Below are 21004 nucleotides of genomic sequence, written 5' to 3'. Positions count from 1 at the left end.
TTTTTGCATTGGTGCTTGATACTTTATTATATTAATGCCACACTGTATCCTTTATGATTTTCATGGGAATTTTGGTTGTTTCTATTTTTGCCATTACGAACAATATTTAATTTAAACATCTCAATACATAACTCTTCCAGTTCCCATTTGCTCTTTTTGTAAATTGAAATGTAGTTGACGTACATTATGTTAGTTTCAGGTGTACTACATAGTGATTTGACATTTGCATACCTTACAAAAAGTCATGACAAGTCTAGTAATTGTCTGTCCCCATACAAAGTTAATATTATTGACCTTATTTCATATGCTGTATATTATACCCCCATGGCTTATTTATTTTCTAACTGGAGGTTTGTACTTCTTAATCCACTTTACCTATTTCACCACCATCCTACCCCCTCCCCTCTGGCGGCCACCCATCTGTCTTTACTACCTGAGTTTGTTTTCATTTTCTTTTGTTTGTTTGTTTTGTTTTTAGATTTCAAATACAAGTGAGAGCATACATATTGGTCTTTCTCTGTCTGACTTATTTCACTCTGTGTAATACTCTCCAGGTAGACCTTCCATGTTTTTGCAAATGGCAAGATTTTTATTGGGGGGGTGTATAGTTGTTTTACAATGTCTTGTTAATTTCTGCTGTACAGTGAAGTGAATCAGCTGTATGTATACATATATCTTCTCTTTTTTGGATTCCCTTCCCATTTAGGTCACTACAGAGCATTGAGTAGAGTTCCCTGTGCTATACAGCAAGTTCTCATTAGTTACCTATTTTATACATATTAGTGTATATATGTCAGTCCCAATCTCCCAGTTCATCCCACCCCCCCACCCCCTTTCCCCCGCTTGGTGTCCATACATTTGTTCACTATGTCTGTGTCTCTATTTCTGCCTCGTAAACAGGTTCATCTGTACAACAAATGGCAAGATTTTTAAAAATTTATTTATTTATTTATTTAATTTATTTATTTGTAGTACGCGGGCCTCTCACTGTTGTGGCCTCTCCTGTTGCAGAGCACAGGCTCCGGCCATGCAGGCTCAGTGGCCATTGCTCACGGGCCTAGCCACTCTGCGGCATGTGGGATCTTCCTGGTCCGGGGCACAAACCTGCGTCCCCTGCATTGGCAGGCGGACTCTCAACCACTGCGCCACCAGGGAAGCCCTAAAATTTATTTTTTACATTTTTTGACTTTTTATTTTATATTGGTGTATAGGTAATTAACAATGTTGTGTTAGTTTCAGGTTTACAGCAAAGTGATTCAGTTATACATATGCATGTATTTATTCTTTTTCAAATTCTTTTCCCATTTGTGTTGTTACATAATATTGAGCAGAGTTCCCTGTGCTATACAGTAGGTGCAAATGGCAAGATTTTATTGGCTGAGTATTAATCTACTGTGTGTGTATGTGTGTGTGTATGTATATACATATACATACATATATATATATGTATGTATATGTATATACACACACATGTCATATCTTCTTTATCTGCTCATCTAACAATGGATACTTAGGTTTTTTCCATATCATGGCTATGGTAAATAATGCTGCAATGAACATTGGGGTACATATTGTTCAGTATTAGTGTTTTTGTTTTCTTTGGAAAAATACCCACAAGTGAAATTGTTGGATTATATGCAGTCCAATTTTTAATTTTAAGAGGAACCTCCATACTGTTTTCCATAGTGGCTGCACCAATTTACAGTCCCATCAACAATGCACAGGGGCTCCCTTTTCTCCACATCATTGCCATCACTTGTTTTTGTCTTTTTGATGGCAGCCATTTTGACAGGTGTGAGGTGGTTTCTCATTGTGGTTTTGATTTTAATTTCCTTGATGATTAGTGTTTTTGAGCATCTTTTCATGTGTCTGTTGACCATCTGTATGTCTTCTTTCGGAAAATGTCTATTCACGTCCTCTGCCCATTTTTAAATCAGGTTTTTTGGGGTATTTTTGATGTTCAGATGTGTGAGTTCTTTGTATATTTTGAATATTAACCCCTTATTATATATATTGTTTGGAAATATTTTCTCCCATTTAATAGTTTACCTTATAATTTTGTCGTTGGTTTTCTTCACTATGCAAAATCTTTTGTTTGATATAGTACCATTTGTTTATTGTTACTTTTATTTTCTGTGCTTGAGGAGACAGGTACAAAAAATCAGGGAACATGATCACTTCAACTTGGTTCTTTATCAAGATTGCTTTGACTGTTCTGGGACTTTTGTGTTTCCATACAAATTTTAGAAGTATTTGTTCGAACTCTGTGAAAAACGCCATTGGTGTGTGTTTTTTTTTTTTTTCGATAAAATGGGCTTCCATTTAATTTTATTTCTTTATTTACTTCTCACTGTTGTGGCCTCTCCCGTTGCGGAGCACAGGCTCCGGACGCGCAGGCTCAGCGGCCATGGCTCACGGGCCCAGCCGCTCCATGGCATGTGGGATCTTCCTGGACCGGGGCACGAACCCGTGTCCCCTGCATCAGCAGGCCGCCTCTCAACCACTGTGCCACCAGGGAAGCCCTGCCACTGGTGTTTTGATAGGGATAATTGAAGCCAAGTAGATTGCCTTGGCTAGTATGGTCATTTTAACAATATTAATTCTTCCAATCCATGAACCCATATAGCTTTCTATTTATATGTGTTGTCTTTAATTTCTTTCATCAGTGTTTTTAGTTTTCTGAGTATGGTTCTTATACCTCCTTGGTTAGATTTATTCCTAGGTACTTTTTTAATGCAATTTTAAAGGGGATTGTTTTCTTAAAATTTCTTTCTGATAGTTCATTGTTAGTAATATAGAAATGCAACAACAGATTTCTGTATATTAGTTTTGTATCCTGCAACTTAACTGAATTAATTTATTAGGTCTAGTAGTTTTTTGTGGCATCTTTAGGATTTTCTGCATATAGTATCATGTCATCTGCAAACAGTGACAGTTTTGCTTCTTCCTTTCCAATTTGGATTCCTTTTATTTCTTTTTTTAATCTAATTGCTGTGGCTAGGACTTCTAATACTATGTTGAATAAAAGTGGCAAGAGTGGACTTCCTTGTCTTGCTCCTAATCTTAGAGGAAATGCCTTCAGCTTTTTACTATTCAGTATGATATTAGCTGTGGGTTTGACGTATATGATCTTTATTATGTTGTTGTATGTTCCCTCTAAACCAACTTTGTTGAAAGTTTTTTTTAAAATCATAAATGGGTGTTGAATTTTGTCAAAAGCTTTTTGTGCATCTATTGAGATTATCATGTGACTTTTATTCTTCAATTTGTTAATATGGTGTATCACACTGATTGATTGGCAGATGTTGAACCATCCTTGCATCCCTGGGGTAAATCCCACATGATCATGGTATATGATCCTTTTAATGTATTGTTGAATTCGGTTTGCTAATATTTTGTTGAGGATTTTTACACCTATGTTTATTAGTGATATTGGCCTGTAATTTCTCTGTGTGTGTGTGTGTGTGTGTGTGTGTGTGTGTGTGTGTATGGTGTCTTTGTTTGGTTTTGGATTCAGAATGATGCTGACCTTGTAGAATGAGTTTGTAAACATTCCTTCCTCTTCAAAATTTTGGAAGGATAGGTGTTTGGTAGAATTGGCCTGTGAAGCTGTTAGGATCCTGGGGACTTTTGTTTTTTGGGAGTCTTTTGGATTTTGATTCAATTTTATTACTGGTAATTGGTCTGTTTAGATTTTCTATTTCTTCGTAATTCAGTCTTGGAAGATTGTACATTTCTGGGAATTTATCCATTACTTCTAGTTTGTTCAGCTTGTTGGTATATAATTGTCTGTAGTAATCCCTCATGATACTTTATATTTCCGTAGTGTCTGTTGTAAATTCTCCTCTTTAGTTACTGATTTTATTTGGGCTCCCTCTTTTTACTGGATGAGCCTGGTGAAAGGTTTATCAATTTTTAAAAATCTTTTCAAAGAACCAGCTCTTAGTTTCATGGATCTTTTCTATTGTTTTTTGTTTCTTTGTTTGTTTGTTTTTTGTCTCTATTTCATTGATTTCCCCTCTGATCTTTATGATTTCCTTCTTTTTCCTAACTTTGGGCTTTGTTTATACTTCTCCTAGTCTTTTAGGTTTAAGGTTATATCATTTGAGATTTTTCTGGTTAATTGAGGTAGGCTTATAGTGCTATAATCTTCCCTCTTAGAACTGCTCTTGCTTCATCCTATAGATTTTATATCATTGTGTTTCCATTTTCATTTGTCTCAAGGTATATTTTGATTTCCTCTTGATTTCCCCAGTGACCCATTGGTTGTTTAGTAGCATATTTTTTACACTCCACATGTTTGTATTTTTTGCAATTTTTTAAAATGATTTTTAATCTTATGTCCTGTGGTGAGAACAGATGCTTGATATGATTTTAGTCTCCCTAAATTTATTGAAACTTTTTTTGTAGCCCAGTATGTGATCTATCCAGGAGAGTGCTCCATGTGCACTTGAAAAGAATGTATAGTCTGCTGTCTTTGGAAGGAATCTATTAATTTCATCTATTATCTATTATATTTATTAATTACATCTATCTAATATATCATTTACAGCCATTGTTTCCTTGTTGGTTTTGTCTGTGGATGATCTTTCCATTGATGTATGTAGGGTGTTAAAGTCCCCTGCTATGTTGAATTACGGTCAGTTTTCCCCTTTAGCTTGTTAATATTTGCTTTATCTATTTAGGTTTTCCTATGTTGGGTGCATATGTATTTACAATTTTTATATCTTGTTGGATTGATACCTTTGTCATTATGTATTGTTCTTTTTGTTTATTACAGTCTTTGATTTAAAGTCTATTTATCTGGTATGTGTTGCTGTCCCAGCCTTCTTTTCATTTTTATTTGCATGGAATATCATTTTCCATTCTCTTACTTTCAGTCTGTGCATATCTTTAGAGCTGAAGTGAGTCTCTTGCAGGCAGCATTTATATGGGTCTTGTTTTTGTATCCATTCAGCCACTCCATTTCTTTTCCTAGGAGCTTTTAGTTCATTTACATTTAAATAAATATGGCTAAGTATGTATTTATTTCCATTTTTTTTTATTGTTTTCTAATTGTAGTAGCTCTTTTTTGTTCCTTTCTTCTTTTCTTTCTCTCTTCCCTTTTGATTTGATGACTATCTTTAGTGTTTTGTTTGGAAAACTCTCCTTTTTTGTATTTGTGTATCTATTATAAGTTTTTGGTTTGTGGTTACCATGAGTTCATATGGTTTGAATGCATTCTAACAACCCTGCATTTACACTCCCCCTGCCCATGTTTAATATTTTGGACATCATATTTTACACTTTTTGTTTTGTGTATCCCTTACTACATATTGTGGATACAGGTGATTTTACTACTTTTATATTTTAACCTTTTTACTAGCTTTATAATCAGTTGATCTACACCTTTACTGTATGTTTGCCTTTGCAAAAAGATTTTTTTCCTTTCATAACTTTCATGTTTCTAGATATGGCTGTTTGTGCTTAGAGAAGTCCCTTCAACATTTCTTGTAAAGCCAGTTTTGTGGTGAACTCTTTTAGCTTTTGCTTGTCCATAAAACATTTATCTCTCCTTTAACTCTGAATGATAACCTTGCCTGGTAAAGTATTCTTGCTTGTAGGTTTTTTTCTTTCATCACTTTGAATATATCATCATGCCACTCTCTTTTGGCCTGCAGAGTTTCTACTGAAAAGTCAGCTGATAGTCTTATGGGAGTTTCCTTGTATGTAACTGGTTGCTTTTTTCTGGCTGCTTTTAATATTTCTCTTTTTAATTTTTGACATTTTAATTGACATTTTAAACATGTCTTGGTGTAGACCTCTTTGGGTTCATCTTGTTTGGGATCCTGTGCTTTTTAGACCTTGATATCTGTTTCTGTCTCCAGGTTAGGGAAAATTTCAGCTATTATTTCTTCAATTATGTTCTCTGCCCCTTTCTCTCTCTTTTCTCATTCTGGGACCCCTGTAATGGGAATGTTAGTATGCTTGATGTCATCCCAGAGGTCTCTCTCAAACTGTTTTCATTAAAAAATTTTTTTCCTTTTTCTTTCCTGCTTTGGTGATATCTACTACTCTGTCCTGAAGTTTGCTGATGTATTCCTCTGTATTATCTAATCTACTGTTGATTTCTTATAGTATAGTCTTAATTTCAGTTATTGTGTTCTTTAGCTCTGTTAGGTTCTTCTTTATATTTTCTAACTCTGTTGAAATTATCATTGTGTTCATCCATTCTTCTCCAGAGTTTGTTGAGTATCTTTAAGATCATTACCTTGAACTCTATAAATTGCTTTTCTCACTGTTTAGTTCTTTTTCTGGAGTTTTGTCTTGTTCCCTTGTTTGGAACATATTCCTCTGTCTCCTCGTTTTGCCATATTCCTTATATATTTTTTTTTACTATACTATCAATATTATAAAAGGATACAACTCAGGAACATTCAGATGGAAGAGATGCATAGGGCAAGGTATGGGAGAAGTATTGCCAAGTTTCAGTACCCTTCTCAGGAATGCTGCACTTCTGATACCTCCATGTGTTCACAAACCCAGAAGCTCACTGAACTCCTTCAGGTTCTTTTATGGAGGCTTCATCTTGTCCCTTAGCATGATTGGTGTAATCACTGGCCATTGGTGATTGAACTCAATCTCCAGCCCCTCTTCCCTTCCTAGAGGACTGGAGCAGGGTGAAAGTTGCCACCCTCTAATCAAATAGTTGATTCCTCTCCATCGATAGGGCTTTCCAAAAATATGTCATTAACATAAACTGTGATTGAAAGGGGCATATTATGAATAACAAAAGATGCTCCTTTCACTTTTATCTCTCCTGAGCTATTTTGGGACCAAAACCCCAACATTATAACAAACGATGCTTTTATCGCTTTCACTCTTAATCTTTTAGGAAATTACAATGGCTGAAAATAAAGACCAAAAACAAAGGTGTTCAGTTAACACTATACATTTCCCTCTAATGACTATTTTCACTATATCCCACAGATTGAGGTAAGTTGTGGTTCCATTTTCATTGAATTCAAAGAGACCTTGAGACTCTTCTTTGACCAGGTGATTATTTAGAATCATACTGTTCATTTCCCACATATTTTGGGAAAATTCCAGCTATCTTTTTGTTTTTGATTTTTAGTTAATTTTTAGTTTAATTCCATGTAGTTTGAGAACACTCTTAACATGGTTTATTTATATTTTTATAAATATTTAAAGGAATCATCTATAACCCAGAATGCAGCGTATCTTGCTGAGTGATCTATGTGAGCTTAAAAAAATGTATTCCTGTTGTTAAGTGGAGTACTCTATAAATATCAATTAGATCAAATTGATTAATAGTGAATTTTATGTCATCTGTATTCCTTCTAATTTTCTACCTGCTTCATCTGTAACATACTGATAGAGATGTTGATGTCTCCAACTATTTTAATAGATTTTTCTGTTTCTATTATTAGTTCCATCATTATTTAAATTGAAGTATAATTGCTTGCAATATTGTGTTAGCTTCAAGTATGCAACATAGTAATTCAGTTATTTTTTCTGATTATATTCCATTATAGGTTATTAAAAGGTATTGAATGTAATTTCCTGTGCTATACAGTAGATCCTTATTGTTTATATGTTTTACATATAATAGTTTGTATCTGTTAATTCCATACTCCTTCTTTGTACCTCCCTACTCCCTCTCAGTTTGGTAACCATTAGTTTGTTTTCTATGTCCTTGATTCTTTTTCTGTTTTGCATATAGATTCATTTGTATTATTTTTTAGACTCCACATGTAAGTGATATCATATAGTATTTGTCTTTCTCTGTCTGACTTACTTCACTAAGTATAATATTGGGTTGGCCAAAGGTTCATTCGGTTTTTTTCTGTAAGATGGCTGTAGTAGCACTTAGTGGTCTTTAACTTCATTTGAAACAATTTTGTTAGATTTTATGCGACAGCTGTCATATCAGTGTGCATTTAAAAAAAGATTTATCAAAATTGGTGAATTTTTGTATAGTCATTTTAATATTGACGATCAAAGAAAAAAGCAACATTTTCAGCATATTATGCTTTATTATTTCAAGAAAGGTAAAAATGCAGCTGAAACACAAAAAATGATTTGTGCAGTGTATGGAGAAGGTGCTGTGACTGATTGGACGTGTCAAAAGTGGTTTGCAAAGTTTTGTGCTGGAGATTTCTCGCTCAGCGACACTCCATGATCAGGTAGACCAGCTGAAGTTGATAGCGATCAAATCAAGACATTAATTGAGAATAGTCAACATTATACCATGTGAGAGATAGCCAACATACTCAAAATAACCAAATCAAGCATGGAAAATCATTTGCCCCAGCTTGGTTATGTTAATCACCTTGATGTTTGGGTTCCACAAAAGTTAAGTGAAAAAAACCTCCTTGACCGTATTTCCGCGTGCAATTCTCTACTTAAACGTAATGAAAACATTCAGTTTTTAAAACAAATTGTGAAAAGTGGAAACTGTACAGTAATGTGGAATGGAAGAGATCATGGGGCAAGTGAAATGAACCACCACCAACCACACCAAAGGCCGGTCTTCATCCAAAGAAGGTGATGTTGTGTATGTGGTGGGATTGGAAGGGAGTCCTCTATGATGAACTCCTCTGGAAAACCAAATGATTAATTCCAACAAGTACGGCTCCCAGTTAGACCAACTGAAGGCAGCACTCGATGAAAAGCGTCCAGAATTAGTTAACAGAAAACACATAATCTTCCATCAGGATAATGCAAGACCGTGTGTTTCTTTGATGACCAGGCAAAAACTGTTACAGCTTGGCTGGGACGTTCTGCTTCATCCGCCATATTCACCAGACATTGCACCTTTGGATTTCCATTTTTTTGGTCTTTACACAATTTTCTTAACAGAAATAATTTCAATTCCATGGAAGACTGTAACAGGCATGTGGAACAGTTCTTTGCTCAAAAAGATAAAAAGTTTTGGGAAGATGGAGTTATAAAGTTGCCTGAAAAATGGCAGAAGGTAGTGGAACAAAATGGTGAATATGATGTTCAATAAAGTTCTTGATGAAAATGAAAAATGTGTCTTTTATTTTTACTTAAAAACTGAAGACACTTTTTGGGTGCCCAGTACTCTCTAGGTCCATGCACGTTTCTACAAATGGCAATATTTCATTCTTTTTTATGGCTGAATAATATTCCATTGTATATATATCTTCTTAAGCCAGTCATCTATCGATGGACACTAGTTGATTCCACGTCTTGGCTATTGTTAATAGTGCTGCTGTGAATACTGGGGTGCAAGTATCTTTTTGAATTAAAGTTTTCATGTTTTCCAGATATATACCCAGGAGTGGGATTGCTGGATCCTATTGTAACTCTACTTTTCATTTTTTAAGGAACCTCCATCCTGTTTTCAATGATGGCTGCACCAATTTACATTCCCACTAACAGTGTAGGAGGGTTCCCTTTTCTCCACACCCTCTCCAGCACTTATTGTTTATAGATTTTTTGATGATGTCCATTCTGACTGGTGTGAGGTGATATCTCATTGTAGTTTTGATTTGCATTTCTCTGATAATTGGTGATGTTGAGCAGCTTTTCATGTGCTTATTGGCCATCTGTATGTCTTTTTCCGAGAAATGTCTATTTAGGTCTTCTGCCCTTGTTTTGATTGGTTTGTTCGTTTTTTTTGTTATTGAGTTGTATGAGGTGTTTGTATATTTAGAAATTAAGTCCTTGTCAGTAGCATCATTGGCAAATATTTTCTCCCAGTCTGTAGGTTGTCTTTTCATTGTATGGTTTCCTTTGCTATGCAAAAGCTTGTAAGTTTGATTAGGTCCCATTTGTTTATTTTTGCTTTTATTTCTATTGCCTTGGGAGACTGACCTAAGAAAACATCACTACAATTGATGTCAGAGAATGTCTTTCCTGTGTTCTCTTCTAGTAGTTTTTTGGTGTCCTGTCTTAAGTCTTTAAGCCATTTTGAGATTATCTTTATGGGCTTTGTTTTAAAATCTATTTTGTCTGATATGAGTATTGCTACCCCTGTTTTCTTGTCATTTCCACTTGCATGAAATATCTTTTCCAGCCCCTCACTTTCAATCTGTATGTATCTTTGGCCCTAATGTGGTTCTCTAGTGGCAGCACATTGTAGGTTCTTGTTTTATTATCGAGTCTGCCACTCTGTGTCTTTTGATAAGAGCATTTACTCCATTGACATTTGAAGTAATTACTGAGAACTATATATTTATTTCCATTTTAAACCTTGTTTTCCAGTTGATTTTGTATTTCTTCTTTGTTCCTTATTGTTTTTGTTTTTTCTCTTGTGGTTTGATGGTTTTCTTTTGTATTATGCTCGAGTTCCTTTGTTTTTGGTTTTTGTGAATCTATTATATGTTTGATTTGTGGTTACCCTGGTTTTCAAGTATGTTAGCCCATAACTATATCTACTTGCTTCAGACTGGTAGTCATGTAAGCTCAAACACATTCTAAAAGATCTACATTTTCTTACTCCCTTCCCCCAAATTTTGTGGTTTTTACATCTTCGTGTTTATTTCTTTGCTGTTCATTGTAGTTATAATCGCTTTCACAGAACTTTTCGGTTGTTTTTTAATCTATATACTGGTTTATTTAAATGATCTTTAATCGTTTTTATATGTTTGCCTTTCCTATTGTAGTTTTCCCTTTCCTATAGATTCTTGCTTCTTTCTATTTAGAGAAGACCTTTCATTATTTCTTTTAGGATAGGTTTAGTATTGCTGTATTCTTTTAGTTTTTTCTTGCCTGAGAAATCCTTTATCTCTCCTTCTATTCTAAATGATAATCTTGCTTGATAGAGTATCCTAGGTTGCAAGTTTTTCCCTTTCAGGACTTCTGAATATATCTTGCCATTCCCTTTTGGCCTGCAAAGTTTCTGTAGAGAGATCAGCTGATAGCCTTATGTGGGTTCCCTTGTAACTGACTCTTTTTCTCTTGTTGCCTTTAGAACCCTCTCTTTATCTTTTGCCATTTTAATTATGATGTCTTGGTGTAGATCTGTTTGTGTTCACCTTGTTTGAGACCCTCTGTGCTTTCTGTACCTGGATATCTGTTTCCTTCTTTAGGTTTGGGAGTTTTTCAGCCATAATTTCTTCAAGCATATTTTTGATCCCCTTTCCTCTTTCTTCTCCTTCTGGGATTCCTATTATTTGTAGATTGGCATGATTTATATTATCCCATAGATTTCATATGTTGCTTTCATTTTTTTTCATTTGTCTTTCAATCTGCTGTTCTGATTAATTTTTATTATTCTATATTCCAGATCATTTATTTGTTCTTCTGCATTATTTAGTTTGCTATTTATTGCCTTTAGCTCTTTTTTTTTTTTTTTTTTGCCACGTGTCTTGTGGGATCTTAGTTCCCCGAACCCATGCCCCTTGCAGTGGAACCATGGAGTCCTAACCCCTGGAGTGCTAGAGAATTCCCCTAGCTCGTTTTTTATCTTGGCAATTGAGTTGTCTAATTTTATTTGGCTCCTTTTTATAGTTTCTAGTTCCTTGTTTCAGTAATGTGCATTTCTATTGATAATCTTTCTTAATTCTTTCAGCATTTTTATTACCTGCTTTTTGAACTTGGGGTCTGGTAGATTTGGGAGGTCTGTGTCATTGCTTATTTTTTCAGGGGATTTCACTTGTTCTTTTCATTGGGAGTAGTTGCTCTGCCTTTTCATTTTAATTATATAGTTCTCTGACTATGAATTTAGGAGAAACCATTATCTACTGTGGTCTGAAGAGCTGTTTTTATGTGGGAGTGACCCTGTGTAGACTGTGTGAGTCCAAAATTCTTGACTCAAGGGCTGTTTTTGGTAAGGATGCTTGCCATGTCTTTCTCAGGTTGTGCTGGCCCTTGTCCCCTTGATAAGGGGGTGTGCTTGGTGTTGTGACCAGAGCCTGCACTGGATGTTGGGCAGAGACTCATCTTTGCTCTGTGGATGTCACAGCCGTGTTGGGGATGGGGTTGGCTCCCCGGTTGTTGGAGTAGAAGCCCCCAGATCCATTTTTAAGCTGCAGTATGAGATAGGTGGGACTGGAGCACTCCCTCTGGGACAGGAGCTGCTGTGCATTCCTCCCCAGGTGCTGTCCACCAAGATGTGTGACTCTGTGATGTTGCCTGCCACTTGGTGTGTGTGTCCACGAAGTTCGCTGCTTCTGGCACCTGGAATCATCTCTGCCATGGGAGTACCAATAATTGGCTCAGATGGCTGGCATGCATGTGCAGTCCTAGTCCCAAAACCCGCCGGCCTGAGATCCCACCAACGCCATACCACTGTGCCCACTGTGGGAGCATGGATAATTGGCTTAGATTTCAGCCCCCCACTTCCATGTGTGGGTGCCCCAAAAGTTTGCAAAACCCTCAGCAGTGGGAACCGTGCCCTGTTGTGAGCATGCTGGCAAGGAGGCTGGTATGGTAGACCCATGACCCTCCTTTCATGTGTTGACAATGGGGCTCTTATGGTGAACCCATGCTCCGTCCTGCACGTACCCCCAGTTGCAACTTGGGCCACACTCCAGGCCCTTCGGGCTGTCTCTGTACAGCCAAACTGAGTTCTCTCCGCAGACTGTCCACTGAAGCCCAAGTTTCAGAATCCAGCCATTGAGCACACCAGCAGGCATGTGGAAAGTGCAGTGACATGGCAAGGGTGGTCTGTGCTGGTCTCTCTGTACCCTGCTGGGCCACTCTCTCCCCTCAAACCTGTAAAGCTCCCTATTTGTCCCACCCGACCTCGCAGCTGGTGAAGGATGTTCCTGGGGTGAGGGAACCTTTCCTCTTTCATAGCTCCCTCCCATGGGCACAGCTCCCATCCCAATTCCGCTTCTCCCTTTTCCCTTCATCCTACTCCGCTATATGGGGATCTTTCTTGCAGCTTTGGTTGTATGAGATCGTCTGCCTGCTTTCAGTAGGTATTCTGTGAGACTTGGTCTACATGTAAATGTATTTTTGATGTATTTGTGGGAGGAGGTGAGTTCTAGGTCCCTCCACTCTGCCATCTTGATGTCCTCCCTCTCAGTAGCATTTTTTAACTTTATACTTTTACTTCTCCCTCAGGTTCTTATTCTTTTTTTGGTTATTGATGTTATAGTATACATATTTTTCTATATTGTGTATCCTATAACATATATTGTACTACGATTGTTTTTAGTATATTTGTTTTTTCACTTTTAGACTAGAGTGAATTATGAACCACCGTTACACTATTACAGAACCTAACTTTGACTATATATTTACCATTAGCAGCGAGTTTTATGCTACTTTCTCATGTTTTAATGATGTTAATTACCATTATTTTACTTGAGTTCAAAGAACTCCCTTTCGCATTTCTTGTAAGGCATGTCTAGTGGTGATGAACTCCCTCAGCTTTTATTTGTTTGGGAATCATGGTCTCTTCTTCATTTCTGAAGCACAGTTTTGCTGGGCATAGAATTCTTGGTTGACAGTTTTTTTTCTTTCAGTATTTTGAATATATAATCCCATTCTCTCCTCACCTGAAATATTTCTGTTGAGAAACCTGCTGATGGTCTTATGGGGGTTCCCTTGTATGTAACTTGGTTTTTTTCCTCTCTTCTTTCAAAATTCTTTCTTTGTCTTTACTTTTGACACTTTAATTATAATGTGTCCTGGTGTAGCCCTATTCAAGTTCAACCTATTTGGGGTCCTTTGTGCCTCATATACTTGGATGTCCATTTCTTTCCCAGTTTTTGGAAAATTTCAGCCATTATTGCTTTAAATGGACTTTCTGTCCCTTTTTCTTTTCCTTCTGAAATTCCCACGATATGGTTATTGGTGTGTGTGTGTGTGTGTGTGTGTGTGTGTGTGTGTGTGTGTGTGTTTGTCCCATAGTCCTGTAGGCTTTCTTTCTTTTTCATTCTTTTTTTATTTTTGCTACTCTGACTGGATAATTTAAAATATTCCTGCCTTCTAGATCATTGATTCTTTATTCTGCATGGTCGAGTCCACTGTTGAATGCTTCAGTCATGTTTTTTAGCTCTAGGATATCTCTTTTTAATGGTTTCTGTTCCTTTGTTGAACATACTTTGTTCATTCATTGTTTTACTAATTTCATTTGGTCATCTGTGTGTTCTTGAAATTCACTAAACTTCTTTAAGGAGATTATTCTAAATTACTTCTCTGGCACTTCATAGATCTCCATTTCTTTTGGGTTAGTTATTTTGCAGCATTTTTAGTTTCATTTGATGGTGTCACATCCACCTGATTTTTCTTGCTCCTTCATTCCTTACTTTGGTACCTGTGCATTTGAGTTATTGGTCTCCTCTTCCAGACTTTACAGGCTCACTTTGGCAGAGACAGTTCTTCACTAGTCAGCTCAGTTTAGGTTTCTGGACATGTCCTTGGGCAGGCAGGATCTATTTTTGGTCAAGGCCACTGCCCAACCTCTGAGGTCAGGGGAGGGGGTACCACTGGCTATTAACTGTTGGATAGGACGGATAGTGTGGTTCCCTGCCCAAGCGAGGCAGTAGGATATACTCTGTGGTTGTTTAGATTCACTGGTCAGGCTTCCTAGAAGGTCAGGACAGGGAACTTTACTCAGCAGTAGCTGGGAGATGAATTAGCTTCCGTGCCCTGACAGGGAGCACATGACCTGCATGGCTCATTGTGGACCCACATTAAGCAGACTGTGCCCTTAATTCCTTGGACACATGGGGCCACTGGATTTTGCTCTGAAGATGGGGAAAACCATGGGCTGTGCTCTCTGTTCAAGTGCCACTGTAAGCAGGGTTGTTGGATGGGCGGCACAGCTTCCTGTGTGCTCTGGCTAGATTCATTGGTTGGGCTTTCTGAAGGCTATATGTAGAGTGGGAAGGGCTGTGAATTTGTGTCCTTGTCCAGGTGTAGTGGGAAAACCAGCTTAGCTCTTTGTTTGTGGTCTTGACTCAATCTAACTGGCACTCCAAGTTTCCTGGCCAAACAGTGTCACAGGCTTTGCTCTGTGAACAATCAACTCTGCCTGCCATACTCTCTGCTCAAGTGTTGCTGCACTATGCAGCTACCAGGTGTTCTGACCAGGCGTCTGGTCAAGGGGAGCCAGAAGCTATACTAGGCATTAGGCAGGGCTATGAACAGCTCCCCTGACTGGGTGGAGGTGGGTAGCAGACCAGGTTCCAGGACTGGCAAAGCTTTTCATCTGAGGACTCAAATCAGGCATTCCTATACCTCATTGACTTCCCTTATCATACTGTTCCACTGTCCTGGCTCTGCAGATGAGCAGAGCTGCTAGTTGGCACCTACAGGTGCTATAGATGGGAACTCGGCCTGCCAAGATGCAAGCAGTGATTGCTGCAAGCCCTTCCTGCCTTCTCTGTCATGATCAGATTCCCAGGGGTCAAATCTCACTCATCCTTTGTGATTCTTATGAGGTAAGACCAGAGTAGGGGCTCCCAGAAGTGATCCACAATACTAGGGGATCTGGATGTCCACTCTAGGCTCTTTTCCTACTTGAGGGACTGTAGGCTCTGGGAAGACCTCTCGGTGTGGTGCTGCACCAGTCTTGGAGAGGGGCAATGCATTCAGTGTATATCTGCTCCTCCTAACCTTCTAATGAGGTCTGTCTTGGTCTCTGGTACAGGGGTTGCTTCAGCCTCACCTCCATGTTCTAGAATTTTCTCAGTGATGTCCATGAATAGTTGCTAGTTGTTCTTCTTGTGAGGGGGAGTGAAGTTGGGAAAGACCTATGTTGCCATCTTGGTGATATCACTTCTGTTGCAATTTAATTCTTATTATGGACCTGGAGACAATGAGGGGTGATGAGACAAATGTCCCAGGTATTGTCATTAAAAGTGTCATTTTTTTAAATGTAGGGGCTCTTTCATTGTTTTTTTTAAATTAATTTATTTATTTTTGGCTGCGTTGGGTCTTCGTTATTATGCATGGGCTTTCTTTAGTTGTGGCGAGCGGGGGCTACCCTTCGTTGTGGGGCATGGGCTTCTCATTGTGGAGCACGGGCTCTAAGCACGTGGGCTTCAGCAGTTGTGGCACGTGGGCTTCAGTAGTTGTGGCTCACGGGCTCTAGAGCTCAGGCTCAGTAGTTGTGGTGCACAGGCTTAGTTGCTTCGCGGCATGTGGGATCTTCCCGGACTGTGACTCGAACCCATGTCCCCTGCATTGGTAGGTGGATTCTTAACCACTGCTCCACCAGTGAAGCCATCTTTCATTGTTTAGAGGGAGGCTTACTCTACGAGCAAGGGACGTCCAGGGATATTTGTTCATGTCACTCCAGTTGTTCCCACCCCAAGTTTCAGATTCTGACTCCTTCCACACCAAACCTGGTAGGTTTGATAGTTAAATTGGAGCTGGAACCCTACAGTACTTATAGCTAGGCCCTGAGTTCGGTCCTCAGCCGTATCAAACCAACAACTGCAGGAGGTGATAGTCACTATAGTGCTGCTGCAGAGGCTTTCTGATTGCCTATTTGTGTTATCAGTTGTTCATTTACAGTTTTTCCTTTCTGTTTTTCATAATGTGCTTCCTCTAGCACTGCCATAAGAAGCCAGTTGACCCCAAAATATTTATTATAGCTTGTCTTTATAATGGTGAAGTGCCTTGATGTTCCTCACAACTTGGCCTCTACCTGCACCTTAACTTATGCCACATTTGGCAAAATTTGAGAAATTATGATGTCATTGCATATCATAAATTACCAGTGTCCCATTTCTCCTGGGCAAGGAAGATATTTATTCACTCATTAAATATGTGACAGCCTAATCACAAGAATGCTTTCCTGAGGGTCTGTTTTCTGTGGTTTCTCCTGATACTAGTTACTGTGTCATTGAAAATCTTGGCAGGAAGCAGATAGCGTACTTAGAACTGAGGAATTTGGTTATGTGGCCACTTTGTGAGCTGGGAGGTGGAGTATCATGTGGACTCTCCTGAATGAACATGACGGCTGTTCTAAGAAATTAGGTAAATGGAAGAACGTGGTCCATGTAGCCAAAAATCTAATGTAAAAATAGCCCTTTTATATAGTTAGGACAGTTATTTAAGAAATCTTAAAAGCATTCAATTGGTAAATCATGGCAAAGCTAGACATAGGCTCAATATGCTTATATCTCAATAAAATTTCATAAGAAGATCTTCAGCTTCTTACTTGTCCAATGAACTGCATTTCCATAATCTTAAGTATTCGATAAATCAATAAGATGTTCATAATTAGAAAAATATTACTTTTACCACCCTTCAGTGAATTGTCTTTTATTTGAATTTTCTTTGTTGTTAATGTAGTATCCCAAGGGGATAACTTTGGAGGCATTTTCAATTATTGTCACCCAGATGCTGGGACTCAGTCTGGGCATATCATATGATGACCCAAGGAAATGTCGATGTTCAGGAGCCATCTGCATAATGAGTCCAAAAGCCATGTAAGTTTTTAAAGAATAAGATTTATTTATTTGTTGTATTTATTTTGTTTTAAATAACTGAAGTGAAATTTTAGTATTTGCTTATAGCATGAATTAACTGTAAATGGACCAAAGACCACAAAATATAAATATGAGATTTTAAGCCTAAGAATAATAGTATGGTGGGAGGTTAGCGTTAAGAACAGTCAAAGATAGCAAATCCAGTCTGCAAGATACATTAGCAAAGGAATTCTCCATAGGCTGTGTATTTTAAGAAATCACTTAATAAGGATCTTTAAAAATATGTCGTAGGCCAAAACAAGTGGCCTTTGTTTTTAGACAAAATTTTCTGTTTTGCTTTTAGAGTATATTAATGTTGTGGGAAAACTATGATCTAAAGAATATAATATTTGTATGACTTTGGATAAATTACTAGGCCTTGCTTAGATTTATTTTTGTCATCTTTAAAATGGGAACGATTATTCCTGTTCTCCTACTTCACAGAGTGATATAAGAATAAAATGAGAAAATAAAATGGGAAAGTGTTTTTTAAATTGTAAAATCCTGCAAGTATGTGATAGATTAGTTACAGTGATTTCTAAATTTGCCAGTGTTCCCCACATAGTATATTGTACAAGGGCTACAGCAGATGTCATTAGTGTTCTACAGTTTTTATTTGTAAAATGGGCCTATGTTAAGTATGACCTGTTCATAACTGAAGAACACTCAAAAGTCAAAAGTGAAAACAAGCCATTAATTTCTGAAAACATGCTCTTTTTATAGTTACTCCTAAGCACCACCTAAAGTTAACTCTTACATTCTAAAAATAGCTCAAACACAAACATGTATATTTTTATATACACACATTTTATTACAATTTAGTTCTCCATGGATTATATATAAAAACAATATTTTATATGTATAAAATATATAATTTCATTAAATGTATAATAAATTAAATATAACATTTATTAAATCAAATATAAAATTTATATAGCTATATACGCAATATGAAAATTACCATTCTGGGCCTATTGTCCATTTGGCCAACTATTCTCAAGTATGCTATGACAAGATGTTTTGTGTAGCTCATCCAGAGTCTGGGATTAATGATAATAAAAATAACAAATATTTACATTGTGCTTGCTATGTGCTAGAGACTATTTCAAACACTTTACATATGTTAAGTCATTTGATCCTCACATCTCTTTAGGGTAGGTCCTGTTATTCTCATCTTTACAGATAAGAAACTGAATTATAAAAGGATAACTATCTGTGGTCAGAGAGCTGGTTGTGGCAGTCCTGAGTTTTGAACCCAGGCATTCTGGCTTTAGAGTCTGTGTTAATAAACCTTTGGATTTGTATGGTGCTTTATGACATTTAAACTGTTTTCATACATATTGTCCAGTTTCTTAAAAAACTTTTGTGATGTGTGTAGAGCAAGTATTATCTTAATTTTTACAAAATCTAACAATTTTATATGCATATATATGTAAGATATATAAACGAATATATAAGATCTATCTATCTATAAACATAGATATATCTTTTGCATTTCTAGAGTACATCTCATTCATTATTTTATGTAATTTTCTAAGAAGGCATGTGAGTAAGTAAGGCAAATATTATTATTTCCATTTGTCTTTTTCCATGTGTGTGTTTTTTTTTTTGAAAGCCCTGGAGTACAGAGAGCCTAAGTGACTCTACATGGATATACAGATAATACGTGGCCAACTTCAGCTGATATCAGTAATGTCACCAATGATTTATTGGGTACTCACTAAAAGCCAAAGAGTTGAATTAGGTACTTTACTTGTTTATTAACATTTAATCCTTATAACAACCCTAAGAAGTGGATGGGTACTATCCGTATCTTGTAGATGAGAAAACTGAGACTTGGAGAGTTTGATCACTTTGCTTAAAATCTCATAAGTCACAAGATTGGTACTAGTCAACAGGTTTATCTAACTCAAAGCTTTTGTTATTTTCTCTACTCCATATTGACTTCATATAGAGGACAGTTAATATATTGGAATTAATTTAAACCAAGTAGCAAAAGAACATTAAAATGTATTCGTACAAACTTCATTCTTTAGTTCAGTAATCCTTCTAGTATATTATTTTGATGATGCAATTTATATCTACTTTTTAAAAGTGGGTAACTTTTAACATAGTCTAAACAAACAAATGAGTTCAGAAGTGGAGGGAGGAAAGAGCATAGAAAATGGCAAAAGCTATGAATGTAGGAACTTAGGGAAAACTCCTGGTGAAGGTTTGCTTACCTATCCAGTTGCATCATTTTACAAAAAGGCAAAAACATTTAGAAGGAGTATGGAGTTATCAGTTATCCAAAGAAATTGAATTATTTTATTCTTATTGCTTTCTCTTAATTTCTTACTAAGACCAATTTTATTAAGCTATGGGAATTTGATTGGGGAGAGGAGATACCATCTTGCAGTAAGGAATACATTGAGGGGAATGTGGGCTTTGGAATCTTTCACTTGTTTGCTATTTTCCCTAACCCTTATTTTTCTCATCTGAAAAATGAAGATCATGATAGCTACATCTCACAGTTGTTGTGAGGATGCAATTAATCAAGTAAGTTACTTATCAGGGTGCTGGTATCTCTTCTTATTTGAGGAATAGAAAGACTTAGGAGGTATTAAAATGGTGGTGTAGGGATACACAAGAACAGTGAGAATATGGAATGTTGGGAAAGAAGTGTAGACAAGAGACAGACCCTGAAAGAAAAATGAAATACTATAAAATGCTGTCAAGTGCTAACCCCAACTTCAGAAAAATGGTAGAGAGTACAACATTTTTTTTGCATAATTTCCTTCTGTCACATAATTTCTCTGTTCTTTGAATACAGAACTTAGGCTAGTTATATCATAGTTTCAATAAGCCTTTATAAAATAATTTGGGAGCAAAATAGCATAGCATTAGAATTTAGAGTGCAAAATCGCAACCAAATAAATGTTAGGAAAAACTTCAGATAACTGATTCAAGTAAACTTTGGGAACACACATTCTTAGTTAAGAACTGCCATATGGGCAGTGAAAAGGTGAATAATTAGGGATTATATACAGTTAGCTATAAATAGTTCCCAGATCAAAAATATTATACAGTTTTTTTATTTAAAAGTTTTCTTCACCTTTCAGTTTTGGTGCTAAGATCATCAAAATTTATGGTTTATAGTAAAATATCTATTAATATTTAATAGTAAATATTTTATTGAATTATTTACTGTTCAAAGATGAAATTTTGAGTAAAAAGTACCTGAATTTGGAGTCTTAGATAACTGTGTGTGAATATTGATCCTGCTAATGTACAAACTATCTTGAGTTTGAGGAGGTTTCTAGCTTCTCTAAACTTTAATTCAGTTTCTATAAAATGTTGATGACAATACCAACCTCTCTGGTTTGTTATGAGGATTAAATAATCAAGTGAATAAAATATCTGGCTGATAATAGGCACTCAATAAATGTCAATTACCTCCTTACCTTACAAAGTTGTACTGCATATGCAGAGTGACTCATCTTATGGGAATATTGTCTGAAGTTATTTTTATTAGTGGTATATGGACATAATTATGTTAAATTTTGATTAATATACAATTTCTGTGAAATCTTTGAGAAAGCTCAGGACTAAGCACAGTA

General features: G+C 36.7%; 1 protein-coding gene across 1 annotated transcript in view; it reads left to right on the top strand.

Annotated features, from left to right (window-relative positions):
- The window catches only part of ADAM32 (ADAM metallopeptidase domain 32), a 184217-nt gene that overhangs the window by 61006 nt on the left and 102207 nt on the right, over positions 1-21004 (top strand). Inside the window, exon 10 of the mRNA XM_007469793.1 lies at positions 17230-17366. Coding sequence (XP_007469855.1) covers positions 17230-17366 — 137 coding nt within the window. The remainder of the gene's footprint in view (positions 1-17229; positions 17367-21004) is intronic.

The sequence above is a fragment of the Lipotes vexillifer genome, unplaced genomic scaffold (genome assembly GCF_000442215.2).
Source record: "Lipotes vexillifer unplaced genomic scaffold, Lipotes_vexillifer_v1.1 scaffold1383, whole genome shotgun sequence".
Classification (NCBI taxonomy): Eukaryota; Metazoa; Chordata; class Mammalia; order Artiodactyla; family Lipotidae; genus Lipotes; species Lipotes vexillifer.
Note: the sequence above shows the minus strand (reverse complement) of the source record. Positions and strands in the feature narration are given on the sequence as shown.